Genomic DNA, 16,728 nt, shown 5'->3' on the forward strand with positions numbered 1-16,728 from the left:
TCAGACGGTAAAGAAAGTAAAGTCACTCAGTCGTGTCTGACTCTTTGTGACCCCGTGAAGCGTACCAGCCTCCTCTGTCCATGGGACTTTCCAGGCAAGAGTACCAGAGTGGGTTGCCTTTTCCTTTTCCCGGGATCTTCCCAACCCAGGGATCGAACCCAGGTCTCCCACATTGTAGGCAGACGCTTTACTGTCTGAGCCACCAGGGAAGCCAGACGATAAAGAATCTGACGGCAATGTAAGAGACCCAGGTTTGATTCCTGAATCAGGAAGATCCTGTGGAGAAGGGAATGGCAATCCACTCCAATATTCATGCCTGAAGAATTCAACAGACAGAGGAGCCTGGTGGGTTACAGTCCATGGGGTCTCAAAGAGTCCGACACAACTGAGCGACTACCACTACTACTACTAGGCATACTTACTTCTGTGAATTGATAATTCATCTCTTTTGTCTATTTTTAATGGATTGTTTACTTCATGTTGATTTCTACCAGCTCTTTATCAGTTCTTTATGCACTGAAATACCTTTTTTGAATTTTGCTTTTCACTTTTATTGTATTTTCCTCCCAAAAAGGAACTTCTTAAAATGTTTTATATACCATATCTATCATTTAACAGTCTCTGGTTTAGACATTATAGTTCAGTTATCCTAATAAACGGCTTGAAAACATTCATCATGGTGAGACTTTTAACACAGGTTCTGAGATATTACCAAATGAAAATTTAATTTTATGCAAAACATAATATTTGTATACATCGGAGAAGGCAATGGCAAGCCACTCCAGTACTATTGCCTAGAAAATCCCATGGATGGAGGAGCCTGGTAGGCTGCAGTCCGTGGGGTCGCTAAGGGTCGCACACGACTGAGCGACTTCACTTTCACTTTTCACTTTCACACATTGGAGAAGGAAATGGCAACCCACTCCAGTGTTCTTGCCTGGAGAATCCCAGGGACGGGGGAGCCTGGTGGGCTTCTGTCTATGGGGTCACACAGAGTTGGACACAACTGAAGTGACTTAGCAGCATACAATACATAATACATACACAAACAAGTAATGTTTATTTGGCATCTGCTATGGACGAGCTGACTCACTGGAAGATTCTGATGCTGGGAGGGATTGGGGGCAGGAGGAGAAGGGGATGACAGAGAATCAGATGGCTGGATGGCATCACCGACTCAATGGACATGATTTTGAGTGAACTCCGGGAGTTGGTAATGGACAGGGAGGCCTGGCGTGCTGTGATTCATGGGGTCGCGGAGAGTCGGACACGACTGAGTGACTGAACTGAACTGAATGGATTCCTTGCCTGTACATTTTCTCTGAGAATTTGATGTCTTTATTTCCATACTCTGTTCAAGTCTCTACTCAAAGATTATCTCCTTTGTTACTATACTTTCCTTACTAACCCCTTTCTGTAACTTTCTCATCTCATTTGCATTTTTTTTCCATAGCAGTTACTACTACTTGAAATATATAGTGCCTTTCCACAATGTGAGGTTAGGGACACCTAATCTCCACATAGTCCAAAAATCCACATATAGCTTATAGGTGACCCTTCATACAAACATGGCTCTTCCGGTCCATGGTTCTACATCCACAGATTTAGTCAAATATGGATGGTGTCGTAATATCTACTATTGAAAAAATATCTGTGTACGAGTTGACCCATACAGTTCACACCCATGTTGTTCAAGGGTCAACTGTACCTTTATTTATTTACCCTCTTGTAGACTCCTTCTCACTACAATATAAGCCTCATGTATCTGTATTGGTCACCAACATTCTCAGAGCTTTGAAGAAATTTATAATAAATAGTCATTGAATAAATGAATTAATCACTGTCTCAGATGTACTATGTGGATAGGAAAAAAAAAAAAAACAGTCCATAATCTGAAACTTACCTCCAGCAGTTTCAGATTATCTAGGTCAAGAGAGGGCTCTGATGCTGCTGCCTCCATCATATTCATACTGTGAAGACCTTGTTTGCGGTCTCCTACAGAAATTAGAAAAAGAACTTGCTAATGAGTGGTTCTCTTAAAAGTGAAAATATTTATTATACATTTTTATATATTACAGTTAAATAGAAGATCTGCAGAAGGATAGATAGAGTAACTTATACCTAATATCAATGGGACTAAAACTATTTACTAAAACTATTTACTAACATGAAAGCTGAACTCTGGGAGATGGTTCCAGTACACCCAGTGTAAAACCCTAAGAAATGGACAGAAATATCAAGGAAGGTTTTATTAAAATTATTCAAATTAATGAATGGGTGCGCATTTCCTAGAAAGCTTATCAAATCAAAAGTTTATTAGAACCAACTAGACAGCTGATGCAGAGAAGGCACTGGCAACCCACTCCAGTACTCTTGCCTGGAAACTCCCATGGTCGGAGGAGCCTGGTAGGCTGTAGTCCAAGGGATCGCTAAGAGTCGGACATGACTGAGTGACTTCACTTTCACTTTTCACTTTCATGCATTGGAGAAAGAAATGGCAACCCATTTCAGTGTTCTTGCCTGGAAAACCCAGGAATGGAGGAGCCTGGTGGGCTGCCATCTATGGGGTCGCACAGAGTTGGACACAACTGACATGACATAGCAGAAGCAGCAGTAGCAGACGGGTGATGATTAGGAATTATTTTTAATTATTGTTATTTTTAGATGTGAAAATGGTATTGTGGTTATATATATTTTAAGTCTTTATACTCCAGACATAATACTAAAATATTTATATATAAGGGATACTTTCAATTTATTTCAAAATAATCCAACAGCATGGAAGGGAAGGGTGAGTGGGCCTATAGATGATATACAGATGTGACAATCATTGAAGCTGGGTAATGAGTATTCTATATACATTTGAAACCTTTCATAAAAACTAGGGGGAAAAGTTTAAGACAGAAGGATGGCCCCAGGGCTACTGCAGCAAACAGATGCTTTTTAGAATGAAAAATGGATTTTTAAAGAAAATCAATTCTGATTAAACACGATGTTTAATAAACATTACAAAATAAATAATAAACAGAACAAAAAACCTGCATTTTTACCTGTCAGCATCCTATATCCAAAGCATAAGGCAACTATCAAAACAGCTAATACAGAGACTGATGCCAGTGCAATGATTATTGTCTCATCTCGGTTAAATGAATGAGGTGGACCTAAAAGAAATTAAAATTTTTAAATATAGTTATCCTTTCTTTCTGGTATTTTGCTAACTACCTACAGACAGGCTATATCAATATACAGTCAAATCAGCAATGTTTTTGCATCAAAGGAAAAGCAAGAAAAATTAATAACAAATTTGTAATAATTAAAAATTGCATATATATTTAATCAAATTATTTTATATAGACCCACAACACTGATATGCCTGGTAGTTGTGCTTCTATTTTCTAGGAGAAGTTGTACATAACCAGCATCATTTCTTCTTGAAACAGTTGCTAGAATTCAACAGTGAAACCATCTCAGCTTGGTACTTTTGGTTTAAGGAAGTATTAATTATTTATTGAATTTTTTAATAGACAAATACCTATTCAGATTATATATTTCTCCCCATGTGAGTTGTGGTAGATTGTACCTTTCAAGGAATTGGTCCAGTACATTGAAGCTATCGAATTTGTTAACAGAAAGTTGTTTGTAATTTTCCTTTACTATCCATGGGATCTGTAGGTATGACATTTCTTTCACTTCTGATTATTATTTATTTTTAAAATTTTATCTTAGAAGCCTTGCTAGAAGTTTATCAATTTTTACTGATCTTTTTAAAGAAACAGCTTTTGGTTTTGTTGCTTTTTCTCTGTTAATTTCCTGTTTTCAACTCAACTGATCCCTCATGTAACTTTTATTCTTTTTCTTCACTTACTTTGGATTTAATTTGCTCCTCTACTTGTAGTTTCCCAAGGTAAAAACTTAGGAAATCACTACAATTTATAATGAAATAATAAAAGGACACATGAAATTAAATCCAATTTCATGTAACATTTAAAAAGAAGTACCTGCCTGGAATTTAAGCACCAATGTTAAACCAAGAAGGACCCTGTAGTGTTTCTAGACACAAAACCCCATGTCCCCTCGTTTGAAAGAAACAGGTTTCATTCAGCCTTTAAGACTTCCCCTGAGTTTCAAAGGATAGATTCAAACAGTTGCTAATGAAGAAAGTGAGAGGCTGCAGAGAAATGGAGGAGCACTCAAGAAACAATAGTGCAGTTTTGGAGCAGTGTCCTGGTTCCTCCTCAAGGAATATACACATTAATATCCTTGAGTTCTTCTACACTACTAAAACTTCCACCAAATGGAACACGTTAACTAGTTGATGAAGCATTCTTCATTCCAGAGAGAAGATCACAGTTAACACAGAATCCCAGAATCCCATCAGGAGACCACCAGATGAATCCTAAATTGAAGGAATGCATGCCTTGCAGGAATCCAGGTCTTTATTGGCAACCCCACTCTTTGACTGAGAGACTACTCACAAACCACCTCTCCCAGGTTAGGACACAGTTTTGAGGGCATTAGCTGGCTATGGCCCCCTTTGCCTGGCAAAGCAAAAAAGTTATTCTCTTTCATTTCACACAAACTGTCTCCGAGATTCAATTCAGTGTGGATGTACAAAGTATCAGTAGCAAATGTGACAGACAAAATTTATTTTTGATAGAATGAAGCTGTGCTCTAACTGGATTAATAAAATTGACAAATCTAATACGAAACAAAGGTTTCCTACTTCCAAATTAGAAAGGCTAATTATTTAAATGGATATTTATTTTCCTGTGTAATTCAAACACATACATGAATTAATAATGTCTTAAAAACACTACAAGACATTTTAAGATTATAAAAACACTGAAAGATTACTAAAATAGGCAAATAATAAATCAAATAGACCAGGCGAAGAATCATCAACATAGGGTAATCAAATAATTTATTTAGAATGATCTACAGAAGGGGAGGGATAAAAAAAAGATGTTTTAAAAAAACCTTTAAAAGATGTTAAGTATGAATATAATTAAACTGTTGTGCACAGCCGTAAGCTGTTGAAAAATCATTGCTAGACAGATCAGACTGATGTGAAACCAGAAGTTTTGGAATGGTGTTTATGAGAAGTTTGGCATTGATAATGAAGCCAACAAGAATATTGCAGAAATAAAAAAGAACAGATTCGATAAGGAACAAATGCAGTCGTAAATCAAAAAATGTTCCTCACAGTTGTATATTTATTCAAACAGCAGCCTATTCAGCATTATCTATATGTAAATGGTTTTGATAATGACATTTTACAGATTACAAAGCAATGGCTACCATGAGAACCATAATCAGGTAAGGCTTTCTGCAAAAGATCCACATTTTATTTAGCAAAATTAATAAATATGGCATTATCTTTGAATAATGAGGAAAAGATTTAAAAACAAAGGGGCCAGAAATGTAAATAAAAATCCATCTTATTCTGTAGTGGAATTCAATAGATTTTGTAGTCATTATATGTTTCTTTACTATGGAAAGAAAACCTGAAATACCAGAGAAAAGCTATGTACCCAGTCCTAAAAATGGTAGTTGAGCCACTGACAGACGTTTTAAGGGGTGTGATTTAAACATGCTTGATAAGAACATAACAGTTGAATTTACAAGTAACAAAACGCGTGATATCCTCTGCACAAGCCAGATATAGAAAAACCACAGGGATGGAAATACAAGGTACTATGTTTCACATCTGGCCTAAATGAAGACATTCTTGAACAGGAAACTTGTAGGAAGAGTCAAAATTTGGATTATCTAAACCAATGTTGAGGAGCTAGAACTCACAAGCTTTTATCTGACACAACTATTTAGCTGTGTACAAATAATTATATGAATGCACCTCGAAAATCTCTTTATTAAGATATACTCAGATGATTTCTGGAATATATGGATTAAATAACTGCATTCCACTGGAGAAGCGAAAGGCTACCTATTCCAGTATTCTTGGGCTTCCCTTGTGGCTCTGCTGGTAAAGAATCTACCTGCAATGCAGGAGACCTGGGTTCAATCCCTGGGTTGGGAAGATCTCCTGGAAAAGAGAAAGCCTACCCACTCCAGTATTCTGGCCTGGAGAATTCCATGGAATGTATACACCATGGGATCACAAAGAGTTGGACACCTCTGAGTGACTTTCACTTTTTAAACAATTCATGTGGATCACAACACACTGTGGAAAATTCTTAAAGAGATAGGAATACCACACCACCTGACCTGCCTCCTGAGAAACTTATATGCAGGTCAAAAAAAAAACCACACAAAAAACAGAACCAGACATGGAACAATGGACTAGTTGAAAATTGGGAAAGGAGTACGTCAAGGCTGTATATTGCCACCCTGCTTATTTAACTTATATGCAGAGTACATCATGTGAAATGCTAAGCTAGATAAATCACAACCTGGAATCAAGATTACCGGGAAAAATATGAATAATTTCAGATATGTATATGATACCACCCTAAGGGCAGAATGGAATTCCCTGGTGGCTCAGACAGTAAAGTGTCTGCCTACAATATGGGAGACCCGTATTCAATCCCTGGGTTGGGAAGATCTCCTGGAGAAGGAAATGGCAACCCACTCCAGTATTCTTGCCTGGAAAATCCCATGGACGGAGGAGCCTGGTAGGCTACAGTCCATGGTGTCACAAAGAGTCAGACATGACTGAGCGACTTCAATTAATGGCAGAAAGCAAAGAGGAACTAAAGAGCCTCTTGATGAAGGTGAAAGAAGAGAATGAAAAAGTTGGCTTAAATCTCAACATTCAAAAAACTAAAATCATGGCATCTGGTCCTACCTCTTCAAGGCAAACAGATGGAAAAAAAATGGAAACAGTAACAGACTTATTTTCTTGGGCTCCAAAGTCACTGCTGATGGTGACTGTAGCCATGAATTTAAAAGCTTGCTCCTTGAAAGAAAAGCTGTAACAAACCCAGGTGGTGTATTAAAATGCAGAGACATTACTTTGTAGTCATGTACAGATATTAGAGTTGGACCATAAAGAAGTCTGAGTGCCGAAGAACTGATGTTTTTGAACTGTGGTGCTGGAGAAGACTCTTGAGAGTCCCTTGGACTGCAAGGAGATCCAACCAGTCCATTCTAAAGGAGATCAATCCTGGGTGTTCATTGGAAGGACTGATGCTAAAGCTGAAACTGCAATACATTGGCCACCTCATGCGAGGAGTTGACTCACTAGAAAAGACTCTGATGCTAGGAGGGATTAGGGGTAGGAGGAGACGGGGACAACAGAGAATGAGATGGCTGGATGGCATCACCGACTCGATGACAACAAGATCACACCAGTCAAACCTAAAGGAAATCAACCCTGAATATTCATTGGACAGACTGATGCTGAAGCGCCACCTGATTAGCCACCTGATCCGAAGAGCTGATTCATTGGAAAAGACCTTGATGATGGGAAAGACTGTTGGCAGGAGGAGAAGTCGGCAACAGAGGATGAGTGGTTGAATGGCATCACCAACTCGATGGACATGAGTTTCAGCAAATCCTGGGAGATAGTGAAGGACAGGGAAGTCTGGCGTTATGCACCCCATGGGGTCTCAGAGTCAGACACGATTTAGAGACTGAACAACAACAGCAATCAACTGATGTACATACAGTTCCTTTAACAAATATACTTTATATTCCGAATTGAATATTTTAGAGATATCTAAACAACATATTCAAAATTAAGCTCCTTATTTCTACCCATTCCAAAAAAGGGGGGGCAATTTACCTTGCCCAGTAGAACCACGGAAAAATGATTAATACAGAAGAGCAAAAAATCTTGCTAAAAGACAATGAGTAGGATGGAAGCATATATACTAACCTATGTAAAATAGATAGACAATGGAAATTTGCTGTATGACTCAAGGAATTCTGAAACAACCTAGAGGGGTGGGAAAGGGTGGGATGTGGTAGGGAAATTCAAGAGGGAGGGGAATATGTACACATATGGCTAATTAATGTTGATGTATGACAGAAATCAAAATTGTAAAGCAATCATCAATCCATTAAAAATAAACACAATTAAAAACAAAGATAGTGAGTATCTACAATTAAATGTGTTTTTTTTTAACTTAAAGCATTTTGTATAAAATGCTCTTAAAAGTAAAGTGTGTATTTTTTATGCCTTCTCAAACTAAACATACTGGAGCAAATTTCTACATGACTGGGCCATAATTTTGGATATCAACTGAACTGAAGCAGATATTCTCAAGAACTATTAAGGATTCTCACACCTTTGAGTTTTCCTGGATTACTGCATCTGATTTCCAATTTTTCCATCTCATCCTTTGCAATCGCTTCTTTATGTCGTCAATATGCTTGCCTTAAGGTTTTTATAATCTAGCTCAGGTTTTAAAAACAGACAGCTTAATTTGTTATAAATGAATATAAATTTTAAGAAAACACACTTTTAAAAACTGTGGTGTTGGAGAAGACTCTTGAGAGTCCCTTGGACTGCAAGGAGATCCAACCAGTCCATTCTAAAGGAGATCAGTCATGGGTGTTCATTGGAAGGACTGATGCTAAAGTTGAAACTCCAATACTTTGGCCACCTCATGCGAAGAGTTGACTCACTGGAAAAGACTCTGATGCTAGGAGGGATTCGGGGTGGGAGGAAAAGGGGACGACAGAGAATGAGATGGCTGGATGGCATCACCGACTCAATGGACATGAGTTTGAGTGAACTCCGGGAGTTAGTGATGGACAGGGAGGCCTGGCATGCTGTGATTCATGGGGTCACAAAGAGTTGGATACGACTGAGTAACTGAACTGAAGGGACTTTTCTAAAAATAGAAAAAATTTAATGAAAAATTTTGTAGCATCTATTGTGGCTGCTAATAGTAAAGAAAATTAATTGATAGAGACTCAGTACTGCAGCAGTCCATAAAAGTAGACATTGTTAGGAGTTTACTGAAATTTGATTTCCAAACTGTCTCTTCAATATTGGGTGTGAGAAATTACCCAGGAAGTCAAAACAAATCTGCACTTTCACAGTGCACGAAGCAAATGAAGCCTGTGTGTTTGGCCTTTACCGAAGACACAAACCTGTGTGTTACCCATGCCAAATGGGTAACAATTATGCCAAAAGGCATTCAACCAGTATGCTACATGTGTGAAAAATGAGCTTAGGAACCCACTCTGATGGAAAACATACATTATAAAAAAAAAAAAATTTTTTCCCCTTTCCTTCCTGTTATTCATAATTCTGAATATTAGCTATTTCCCCCTGTGGAGTCAAAAGATAGGATTCTCAGTGGAAAAGTAGAAGACGGAAATCAGGTATTGGCAGTTTTTCCATTTAAACTTGTATGTCAATTTTTAATATAAATGTGGACAAAAGCACAAATGCAAGTCAAAATGTCTCACTGAACAAGTTTCAGCAGTTTAACGTCATAACAGTTATAAACAAACCTGTTAAATGTTTCTGGACAATACCACCACTTGGACTTTTTTTTTTTAAAAATAAGCAAGCTTCTTATTGACAGCAGCTGAATGGTGTTTGTAACATTTTTATCATACAGTAGATTCTACCAATTTACTATGCTTTTCAGAGTTGTACTACATGTAATAACAGATTTTTAATGTTGTCTGTCTTTTGTGTGTTCCTATAATTTTGCTATTTAAATAAAACCATTTTTAAAAGGTATTTATACTTGGTGACTTTTTGGATTCCTTCTAACTCCAAAATTCTGTTTAACTCTTCTAGTTTTTTTTTTTTTCCGGAAGGTTCAGCATTCTCTGTGCTTTTACTCTCAAATTCACACAAAAAAGTTAAACATTTCATAAAATAATGCAAAATCTAAAAGAGATTATTAATCCACATAATAATAAGGAAAAAGGGTGTTAAAACAGATTTTAAAACATTTTAAAATCATGCTAATGGTTAAATACTTTAAATTAAAAGCTTTCAGGATATGTCACATGATCTAAAATATGAAATCCCTGAAAAACTTCCAGGAAAAATATTTCAATATGTGTATTCACACATGTGTGTAATAAAAGAAGCATTTACCAAAAAAACTCTAAACTTTTTTTTTCGTTTTATAAAATATTTTTAAAAGAAACATATATGCTATATATAAGCTATCCCTGAAATTGTTGTGTCCTGATAGTTCTAATACACCCTCTTCTTCCTCATTAGCTTTTTCAGTTAAATACTCAGCCAAATGTAAACAGTGCTATATATGCCTGTGTGCAATGTCTGGGCTTGTAAAAGCAAGCACTTCCTGAATGCAGAACAGACAGGGAACTGCTGTCTGCCTCACTGGAGCCTGGGATGTTTCTGTTTACAAATCCTGGAGCCAGGCAGGGGCCACTACTGGAGGCGTGCTGTCTGCTTCCTTGCTACACTTAGCCTTTGTCTGGGTCTGTGTCAAAGAAAGAACAACATTGTTGCATGTGCAGTAAGCAACAAAGGAAATCTTAAACATAACACAAACTGCTTATGTTGGCTCCTTAATCTTTTACAACTTCAGTGCAGAAAGGCAAATTAGGGATTAAGTTTAAAGAAAAATTTAAGCATGTGCTTCTCATAAAAGCAGAGAAAAACATTTAAAATCAAAACAATTAAAGTGATCAGAGTTAAGTGAATTCCTCAGCAAAATAATTCAGATTGCTAAATACTGTTCCAGTAACGATGATATATCATGCAGCTCAGTGTTTTGAACAAATATTTTTACAAGGAATAAACAATGTTGACTTGTTTTAATTATTATGTTTGGAATGGCAACTATACCATATTCATAATCAGATTAATGTTTATGTTTAATGTGCCAAAAACAAACTGAGTGGAGGCAGATTTCTTATTTTTCCCAAGATGGTATTTAATATTGAATATTTAAGATAATTTTAAATTCAACTGCCTTGTTAATCACTGTAAACAGAACTAGACTGTAAGAAAAAAATACAACAAATCACAACAGTAAACAAAACATTTCATATTCTGTTGAGTTTAGGCATTCTATGACTGAACTATAAAAGGAATAGTAGAAAACGAAAGACAGAAAGAGAAACAAACTGCATTAACCTGCTTCCCTATAAAAACTTTTTAAAAGAAAACAAAGGAAAGGTATTCAAAATCTATAACACTTAACTTGTATGTAAGACTTTATAATAATTTTAATATCTTTAAAATAGTTGCTTTGTGATTGAAAAGACTGAATTGCAGGATTTTGCTTATTAAGAAATAAATTAAAAATAACAAAGTTAATTATATTTCACTGGAATAAAGTCATTAAGTAAGTGTAAAATCAACATTTAAATAAATAGGTTAAAATTCTCAGTAAATATAATTAAACAGGAGATATAGATTAATCTGAAGACTATGCTACCTTTAAAAAAATTTCATAAAAGTATAAAGAAACATCATTAGACATGTTCTCAAAATATCTTTGGTATAATTCTACCAGGATGTAATTGTCTATTTTTTTCAGATTTCATTTTTCAGCTTTACATGTAGATATGACAAAACAAAAGTATCATTACTGCACACAAAAGCTTTTGAAAATAATTATTTCTATTATTTTCAAAAGCTTTCATTGATTTCTAGTTCTTAGAAATCAATAACCTAATTGAGTGACAAAAGATAATTTGAGCCTAAAACAGAAATTTAATCTTGAAGAGCACCCTAGGTTTGTTTCTGAAGCTTATCTCAGTGATCCATCTTTGGATGAAGATCAGATGCCTCATGACCTGCAACCAGGACTAGAAAAAGACATAATTTAAGGGACTGTCTCCAACGGGAATGGAAAGACTTTTTTCAGAAGAAACTACACTACACCAGGATGAGAAGACGACGACATCAGAGGTAGACAGCTTGCCCAAGATGCTGGACCTGATTCATATGATCATTTATAATGTTTTCTTGACTTCTTAGACCTCTGCATATAAATCAAATGCTTGTGTACCATAGGCCTGATCCTATGCTAGTTTTAGAAATTAATCCAATTGTCGGGTTTGTAGACATGTAAAAGCTTATTCTGCTTATACAAAAACTCTGTTAGACTTGTGCCATCCTAATAATGTCCTTAAACCATGGCAACAGTCTGCTTCTAAATTGGAAAATTAAAAAACAACAGCTGGAAAAAAAATTATTATTTTGAAAATAATTATTTCTATTTCTTAGAAATCAATAACCTAATTGAGTGAGAAAAGATAATTTGAGCCTAAAACAGAAATATAATCATTCCAATATTCATTATGTAAAACAAACCAAAAGCAAATTGAAATTCTCACAATACAGAATCAAACCAAAAAGTCAAATCACTCAAGAGATCGCTAGTTAATTTTTCTAACTGGCATATAAATGATATTTAGAAATCCAGAATTCATACTAAAGATCCTTCAGAAAATGAACATGATATAACCTGACTATAAAAGTGGAAGTTGTATCTTCCAGTCATTTGCCAACTAGACAACAAAATATAAATTGCATTATACAAATAACTCCTGCCCCTCTGACTGATGTTCTTTTCATTATGATCATAACTTGGGCCCGTTCTTATAAGGAAAGCAAAGTAAGACATATTAAGAACAGCTATCTTTTTCCTATTAAATTTGTTTCCTAGTTTTTCCCATAATTGGCTTCCTTCTTTTAAACCATTTTTATTACAAAACATAATCCACATACACAAAACTGTTCATAATACAAATGCAGTGTCTGGTGTACCATTATGAAGTAAATACTCATGTAGTTACCACCAAGGCCAAGAAATAGAACATCTAGGTTCCCCCAAAACCCTTACCTGCTCTTGGGTCATAGTAGCCTTTATTCTTCCCAGAAAAAGCCATTATCCTAACTTTTGTAATAATCATTTCCTTGCTTTCATAATAGTATTATATTTTCTACCTGCTTAGTTTTGGCCATTTCTCTATTCTATATAAATAAAATTTTTGTGCTGTGAATCTGTTATTCAGAAGTACGTTTTCACGATTTAACTGTTATATGTGCAGATGAAATTCATTCAGGGTTGCTCTTCTATGTAACAGGTTATTTTTCCTTGCAACAAGCCTAAGAGTTACAATAATCATAATTAAAAGATCATTGTAGCTAATCCCTATCAAGCATCATAGAAATATTACACAGATATATACATTTGGTCTTTCACTTATATTTAGTACTTTTAAACTATCCAATTTTACTGACAAGAGAAAAATATCAAACCAAGCAGACAAACGAAAAACTCTCATGTTTTCTACTTTTTGGCAGCAGAGGCAGTAGCAGTAGCAGCAACCAAAAAGGCCAGAGCTAATAAAAGATGAACTGCGACAGAACAGAGAAGAAACAAAAGCTTGGCGATTGAGAGACAGGATAGAGGTAAATATGTCTTATTGGACAGTTTATATGTAATTAGCGCCATTCAGAAAACCATCCTTAATACATATCTAAAGCCTTAATTTACCTATTTCATAGTTTCCAAACTATTTCGTCATCCCTCAAAGCACCTACCATGTTATATCTGACAATTCTTTAAAAGGGACCTTTGAAACAGCACGTCTGGTCTTCCATGAAAAGATCATCAACTCATCCATCATTGATTATTCCCACTCACACTGTTCATAGATATTTGCTCAGTTCGTACAAACCCCACTCCTCAGACAGTGAGAGAAGGGTGGTAAAGTGACACAATACCTAGGGCAGTGATGAAGCCAAAGGGGAGTTTAGAAAAACTGTGGCTGGTACAGTACTATTCTCCAACACAGACACTTCTCTTTCTTATGTTCTCGACTCTTCCTTTTTACAATTCATCTTTTTATCTTTCCTTCTCTTTTACGTTCCTTTCTTTCCCCTGAACATATTTTTGTCTGCAAACCTGTCTTAAAGGCACTGACATGTCCTGCTTGGACTATAAAAATAGCTGACCCCGAAGAACTGATGCTTTTGAACTGTGGTGCTGGAGAAGACTCTTGAGAGTCCCTTGAACTACAAGGAGATTAAACCAGTCTATCCTAAGGGAAATTAGTCCTGAATATTCAATGGAAGGACTGATGCTGAAGCTGACTTTGGCCACCTGATGCAAAGAACTGATTCACTGGAAAAGACCCTGATGCTGGGAAAGACTGAGGGCAGGAGGAGAAGGGGACGACAGAGCATGAGATGGTTGAATGGCATTAATGACTCAATGGACATGAGTTTGAGCAAGCTCAGGGAGTTGGTGATGGACAGGGAAGCCTGGAGTGCTGCAGTCCATGGAGTCACAAAGAGTGGGACATAACTGAGTGACTGAACTGAACTGTCCCGCTTAGAAGCACTAATGAAATGCTGGGTAATGTAAGAAGTTGTAGGTTCAAAAAAAAAAAAAAAAAAAGAAGTTGTAGGTTCACTGCAACTCTACCTCGGTTTTCAAAGAAAAGCAAAAGATATTTATCACATAATCTCTGTGAGATAAAAACAACTTATGTTTTTATAAAAATCTTAGTATTTTATCAAATTGGAAAGAAAGACATGTTACTCTTTGAGTGACTTGTTTAGTAGCTCTTAATCCTTTGACAGATCCACTTCAAGAATCATCAATTAAAAATACCAACCTAATTTTTAAAAACTATTGATCTTTACAGTAACAGGCTATTTTAAAGTACGAAGAAAATCACCTAACTAGAGTATCTGTATTAAAAGTTGCTGCTGCTGCTAAGTTGCTTCAGTCGTGTCCAACTGTGCGACCCCACAGACAGCGGCCCACCAGGCTCCTCTACCCACGGGATTTTCCAGGCAAGAGTACTGGAGTGGGTTGCCATTGCCTTTAAAAGCTAGCATAGTGAAAATAATTTTGATTTATACCACTTGTGGGTATATTTTGGATGTCCATTCTTATATGCAACAGATTTTACTTTTAAAAGAAGTGAGGAATTTATTAGGAAAAAATAGAGCTGGTACTAAATATATAGGTGCTAAAGAAATCTTCCTTTTAAGTTTAGAAAGTAACTTTTCTTGGTTTCTAAAAGTCTCTCTTTGCTGTAACAGAAATATATCCACATTCTCCTATGGTCTCATGGTAGATGGAATATACTTTCCTACCTGTTGATATTGAATTTGGCCACATGACTTACTTGGACAACAGAAGGTTGGCAAATATATAAAACTAACAGAGATCTAAAATATGCTTGGACAATTCTATTTGAGCTCCCTGTGATGAACTAGCCCATTCTGAGTAGAATGCTGCCCCTTTATCCTGAGCCCCAGACAGCGAACGCCTGAAGTGACCCTATAGCCTGGACCTGAGTACAGCCTGTATCAGGCAAATCCAGCAGATCTTCAAGAATGGTGATCATAATAAACGCTTGTTGTTAAGGCCAGTGAACTCAGAGGTGGCTTACTTAAGAAGTATCATTGTCAACAGTTGACAAATAAGTATACCTTCTATTGTAACATATTAAACAAATGCGTGCAAATATACACAACTTTTGGTTATCTAAAAATTAGACATTTAGGAATAGTTTATAAAAAATTTTTCTACTTTTACCTGTTTTTCTCACAATTATAGATATATTAACATCTAAACAAAAGAGGCTATATAAGAAATGCCTATAACCCTGCTATTAACTACAGGCTGAACTATTAATGCTGGAAAAATAAATGGTATTTGTTTATTTAAAACACAGCACTTTGATTGTTTTGTGGAGTAAGACATGTAATACTCCCCAAAGATCAACATTTTATTTAACTTTTGTGAGCTTCAGATGTGCAAGATGAAAAGAGATCTGGAGATTGGTTGAATAACAATACTGAACTGAACTGTACACTTAAAAATGGTTAAGATGGTCAATTTTATGTTACCACAATTTAAAAAAAACTACTCTACGAGGATCGTTCTCACTTTTTTCAAAGTTAACTTTTTATTTTTAAAATATCAAGGATATATACATATACATAAAGACCAGAACTCAGTAACATAATTTCTAGTAGTTATAAAAATGTTTTACAGGTACTATTAGCATTTATTTCAGTATATTTTTAGTCTATGATAAAGGAAATAATAAGCTCAATTTCCTTTTCCTTCACTTCCAAGCAATGACCTCTGGTCAGCAGTTCTGGCAGCTAGAAATACCATGCGATTTGCTAGGTTGAAGGGCACTAAGATGTGTCTGATAGATTTTTTTAAAAAAGGAAAAAAAGTGCTCCTCTAGTTAATAAAATGCACTTTGGCACACAAAATCGTCCCCAAATTAGCATGGAGGAATTCAGGACAGACAGAAAAAGAGAAGTCCTTATAGTGAAATAATTGTAAACAACTCTTTTAAATATATGTATAAATTTCTAGTGGGAAAAAATATGTAAAAATCTCTCTTAAAATCACACATAAAAATCAGCAGGCAAAATCCTTTTCCACAGTAACAACAGCAACAAAAACCAAAAAACAAAGACAGCCAGGAAAAAACGCTCCATAAATTCTAAAACAGAAAGCCTGAATTTTGAATTAAACATCAGACTGTTAATCTCTGTGCCAATATTAATAAAAACTGAAATTAAAGAATGCCATTTTTTATTGCCATTTGCAGCACAGAAGGAGCTAGTGATGATCATACTAAGTAAATTAAGTTAGAAAGACAAACATTGCATCACTTATATGTGGAATCTAAAAAATAATACAAATGAACTTATTTACGAGACAGAAACAGACTCACAGATGTAGAATACAAACTTATGGTTACCAAAGGGGAAAGGGGGTGATAAAATTAGGAGTATGGGATTAACAGATACACACCACTATACATAAA

The 16,728-nt window shown here is 35.8% G+C and overlaps 1 protein-coding gene across 1 annotated transcript in view; it reads right to left on the minus strand.

Annotated features, from left to right (window-relative positions):
• Nucleotides 1–16,728, minus strand: part of BMPR2 (bone morphogenetic protein receptor type 2) — a 159,291-nt gene that overhangs the window by 31,372 nt on the left and 111,191 nt on the right. The window contains exons 4-5 of the mRNA XM_055397814.2: nucleotides 3,051–3,161; nucleotides 1,904–1,995 (exon numbers count right to left, since the gene is read on the minus strand). Coding sequence (XP_055253789.1) covers nucleotides 1,904–1,995; nucleotides 3,051–3,161 — 203 coding nt within the window. The remainder of the gene's footprint in view (nucleotides 1–1,903; nucleotides 1,996–3,050; nucleotides 3,162–16,728) is intronic.

Source organism: Moschus berezovskii, chromosome 2 (genome assembly GCF_049115385.1).
Source record: "Moschus berezovskii isolate FMDL1 chromosome 2, NW_MosBer_1.0, whole genome shotgun sequence".
NCBI classification, from domain to species: Eukaryota; Metazoa; Chordata; class Mammalia; order Artiodactyla; family Moschidae; genus Moschus; species Moschus berezovskii.